This window comes from Notolepis coatsorum (assembly GCF_963971535.1).
Source record: "Notolepis coatsorum genome assembly, chromosome: 4".
NCBI lineage: Eukaryota > Metazoa > Chordata > Actinopteri > Aulopiformes > Paralepididae > Notolepis > Notolepis coatsorum.
In genome coordinates this window covers 14,066,226-14,071,225 of record NC_140168.1, presented here as the reverse complement: position 1 = coordinate 14,071,225, position 5,000 = coordinate 14,066,226, and the positions used below count along the sequence as shown (strand labels likewise).

At 41.4% G+C, this 5,000-nt stretch overlaps 1 protein-coding gene across 1 annotated transcript in view; it reads right to left on the bottom strand.

Annotated features, from left to right (window-relative positions):
* The window catches only part of LOC311226411 (dynein axonemal heavy chain 11-like), a gene marked incomplete at both ends in the record, with an annotated part of 709,106 nt that overhangs the window by 58,898 nt on the left and 645,208 nt on the right, over positions 1–5,000 (bottom strand). The window contains 1 exon segment of the mRNA XM_084311837.1: positions 3,735–3,878. Coding sequence (XP_084167963.1) covers positions 3,735–3,878 — 144 coding nt within the window.

Genomic DNA, 5,000 nt, shown 5'->3' with positions numbered 1-5,000 from the left:
TTTATTTTTGTTCCTAAGCACGGAATTTAGAATGTCTCTATGTACAGAAAAATCTGGATTTATCAAACGTGCATACACAGGTCCTACGCACACCTGCAAGTACTCCGTGTTGATAAATGCCATGCACTTGTTCTACGCTCCGCGGTAATGAAACACCCCCATGAAATGTGGAAAAATGGACTAAGCCGAGCGAACGCGTGTTATGGGAGAAATACGCGACAGGCTGACAGATGTGTACATACACGGTGATGTCGGATATGATATCTATTAACTTCCTAAAGACCATTGCTGGCTGGGCAGCGTAAAACACTAATAAAGACCGGTAACCACTGTTTGCCGTTGGTGTCATTAATAACCATGCTGGAATATGAATGCCTTTTTTCATTTAGTTCTTTTAAAGTTCGATTAATACCCAGGGATTAAAGTTATCCGTCAATTTGATTCCAAATTGCGACGGATTTTCCGTCAATTTTCTACCTGCATGGTTTAATATGATTTGTAGAGGCATACAATCTATTTTGATGTCGGTATTAGGTAACCTATATAAATCATATATAATAGCATAGCCTACATTATGCAACAGTAATTTGCGCATGGCAGGCACAGACACGAGCCCGCGAAGCCTGCATACAGTAAACTAACTTGATCGTTAATATAACTGTTGTCCTTGTATCTTTACGCTTATGAAAACATTTAATAATATTTATAGGCTATAGGCCCTCGTTTGGCCATAATAGCCTATTCTCAAATGGCTAAATCTCCTCGCTGAAGGGCCCAGTATAGCCTATATCATATATGTCCCCAAGGAATCGTGGGGCTCTGGGGAAGAAAGGTTGGGAACCCCTGCTATAGCCTATATCCTTTATAATGTTATAAGCTATTTTATTTACAGTATAGTCTATTTATGATTTTTTGTGTGGCTGAGACGGATTGGGATTAATGAAACTGCTAGGAGACTGCTTCTCGGCTACGAATTAAAGCCACGATTGAAAATAATGTACTTCCTTTCTTGACAATAGCATATACTATAACAATAATACGATAGCATACAAGAACAATGAATCTCACAGCCATGTAGCCTACGTCATGTGTAGCCTGCCTATATGTGATCAATAAAAACTTGAACTTGAATTCCATCACGTCTGTGTGCGGGAGCTCACAAGGCTGTTCTCACAATGTAAATAAAAACGTGCACTGAAAAGTTACAGTATGTTTTTTATTTTATTTTACCTTTATTTTACCAGGTAGTCACTTGAGATCAAAGATCTCTTTTTCGATCAAGACCTGGCCAAAATGGCAGCAAAAACAAAAACAAACATACAAAATACACAAAACACAGACAGAGACATAAAAGGCAAAGTGGGGCAAGGGGATACATTTGAGCTGCAGCAAATTAGATTGAATGGGATTGGGGGAGATTGGAGGGTAGGGTAAAAAGGTAGAAAGAGGATGGAAGGTGAGGCTTTGCAGGAGGTTGCTGGGGAGAGAAGGTCAGGTTAAATATAAAATATAACACCACATTATGCAGTGAAGCATCGTCATTCTCCCATCTCGCGGCACCATGCGGCTCTTTGCCCGTCAATGTGCGGCCCTTCCATCCATACAAAATAAAAATTTTAATAAAAATTATACTTTTTTTCCCTTCTCATTCCATAAGGACGTAGAATAAACATTTTCTTTTTTTTTTAAATGGTCATTTGCATGTTCTTGGTATCTGAATCTAGGGACATATATGGATCAGTGTCAGAAATAGTGTGTCTGTTACTAGGCTTGAGTAAATTGTAATGAACCAAAGGAGAATATCAATTCTATTTAAATTTTTTTTTTTATCTTTGACTGTGAATAACACCATGCTAAAATTTACCAGACCTGAAAAATCTAAGCAAATGAATAAAGGGAAGATGATTAAACAGAAGGTTTTGTAGATACAGTACTGAATTCTGCCATATTTTTTATAATGTCAATTTCTCCACCATTTTTCATCGTATTGCAACACCGTTTTTTGCAAGACGTTCACAGAAAGGTAGAGAAACTAACTGCGTTCTGTTTTATGGCAATAACGTTCAGGTTTGTGGGAGATAATCCCAAAAAATAAGAGAAATAAAAAAGTAAATCCAGAAGTCAGATGATTGACAGGGGCTGGTGTGAGCTGGGTAGGGTCGTTTTTCGAAATTTGAAAGCCCTGAGTCTCTTCCTTCAAAAGACTACACTCACTTTTGGCTGTGCCACTTCCTCCTGTCAATATCCGCCGGTTTCCGACTCAATGCCCTGAGATTTCTATAATCTTATATTTCACTAATAAAACAGTTAAAATAATTGGTAAACAAACGTAATGCTGAAAATATACACTTTTTCTGTATATATCGGGCTTAAGAGGTTAACCCTGTGAGGCCCAAATTAAAAAGACATTAGCAACTTCAGAGGCCAGAGGGTGGGACATATAAACACATTTACTATCAAATAGCAGTGTGAGGCTGAACAACAGGACCAATTGACTATATATGTGCTTAACATTTTTTAAATAAACATTCTTTTTTTAAATGGCTAAAAGTGATTTTGTAATTTTGCAACCGTGGGTCTCACAGGGTACTTTTAACCCTGTGAGGCCCAAATAAAAAAGACATTAGCAACTTCAGAGGCCAGAGGGTGAGACCTATAAACACATGAAGGGTGCCGTGACTGAAAAAAAAGTTGAGAAACGCTGGTATATTTGTGGTACCACAGTAATTTTTGTGGCTCTTAGTCTCTGACTGGTATATGCAAAAGCAAACTGGCAATAGAAAAGATGTTAAAAATAATCTACTTCCCTTAAAACGCTAAAGCTATTAAATAAAAATATACAGTTTAGGTTCAAATACGATTATGACTTGGCCTGGAAAAAAAGCACGCTCCATGGTGACTCTTGCATGTGCGCGAGTGTGCCCGGTGTAGATGCGCTCCTGTTGGGGTTGATCAGAGGAGTCATCCATGGCTTCAGTAGATAGCCCCGATCCCCTGCATTTAAGTGATATTTTAATTACAGATACCCCAGTAATAACATTACAATTTAATTAAATAAAATTAGGCCTGGGCCGTGCGTTCCTCCCGGCCACCGGCAACGACTTATCAGCCAAATGCAACGATAAACCATGATGCATTAATTCGGAAAAACATATTCCAAATGCTATTTATAGGGTTTGACAATAATTACACTAATGTCGCTATCTTACAATTAACTATAATGAATTACGGGTCATACCGAACACGTCAGTGTTGAAACTAATGCACTGATTGCCGTTTTCTATATCTACCGCGTAGATATACGCACAATCTCAAGCACACGTTCAAATGGATAAGTCCCACACTTTGCTTAGACACGATTGTGTGCACGGTTTACGCACATATCTGTGCGCACGCACCATTGATAAATGAGGGCCCAGGACCTGGACTTACAGTGTGTTGATTGTTTTATTTTCTATTATTATTTTCTCGCCTTAACATGTCTGTAAAGCACTTTGTAACTTTGTTTGGAAAAGCGCTATACAAATACAATTTATTTATTCATTCATTCATTCATTCATTCATTCATTCATTCATTCATTCATTAATTCATTCATTCATTCATTCATTCATTCATGCATTCATTCATTCATTCATTCATTCATTCATTCATTCATTCATTCATTCATTCATTCATTCATTCATTCATTCATTCATTCATTCCTTGATTGACAGAGTGAGACTAAACCCCCCACCTTGCTCATGACCACCTTGGAGGCCTTCCAGCTGCGGTCCTTGGGGATGCGTCCCTGGGGAGCCAGCAGCACCACGACGGCTGCCGACACGTTGGAGACGATCCCTGGAGGGTTAGGGAACGTCCTGAGCTCTGTGAGGTTCAACTGCAGGGACACACACACATATACACAGACACATATACACACACATACACACACACGCACACACACACGCACATGCAGTACACACACACACAAGCACACACACACACAAGCACACACACACACACGCACGCACGCACGCACGCACGCACGCACGCACGCACGCACGCACGCACGCACGCACGCACGCACGCACGCACACACACACACACACACACACACACACACACACACACACACACACACACACACACACACACACACACACACACACACACACACACACACACACACACACACACACACACACACACACACACACACACACACACACACACACACACACACACACACACACACACACACACACACACACACACACACACACACACACACACACACACACACACACACACACACACACACACACACACAGGGAAATAAGAGAAATAAGAAGACATGAGAGGAAACATTATTATCCCTGAGGGAAATTGCATTGCTGTCAGCAGCACTATACTGGCTGGAGGAGAATGTACAAAGACACATACGGCTGTAAACCTGCAACAACAAGTTGCTGTTGAGTGCATTGAGGGCAGAGTTGGCAGCCTGAGTGTTACTGTTACCCTGTTGAGTGCATTGAGGGCAGAGTTGGCAGCCTGAGTGTTACTGTTACCCTGTTGAGTGCATTGAGGGCAGAGTTGGCAGCCTGAGTGTTACTGTTACCCTGTTGAGTGTATTGAGGGCAGAGTTGGCAGCCTGAGTGTTACTGTTACCCTGTTGAGTGCATTGAGGGCAGAGTTGGCAGCCTGAGTGTTACTGTTACCCTGTTGAGTGCATTGAGGGCAGAGTTGGCAGCCTGAGTGTTACTGTTACCCTGTTGAGTGTGTTGAGGGCAGAGTTGGCAGCCTGTGTGTTACTGTTACCCTGTTGAGTGTGTTGAGGGCAGAGTTGGCAGCCTGTGTGTTACTGTTACCCTGTTAAATGTGTATTGAGGGCACAGTTGGCAGCCTGTGTGTTACCCTGTTGAGTGTATTGAGGGCAGAGTTGGCAGCCTGTGTGTTACTGTTACCCGGTTGAGTGTATTGAGGGCAGAGTTGGCAGTCTGTGTGTTACTGTTACCCTGTT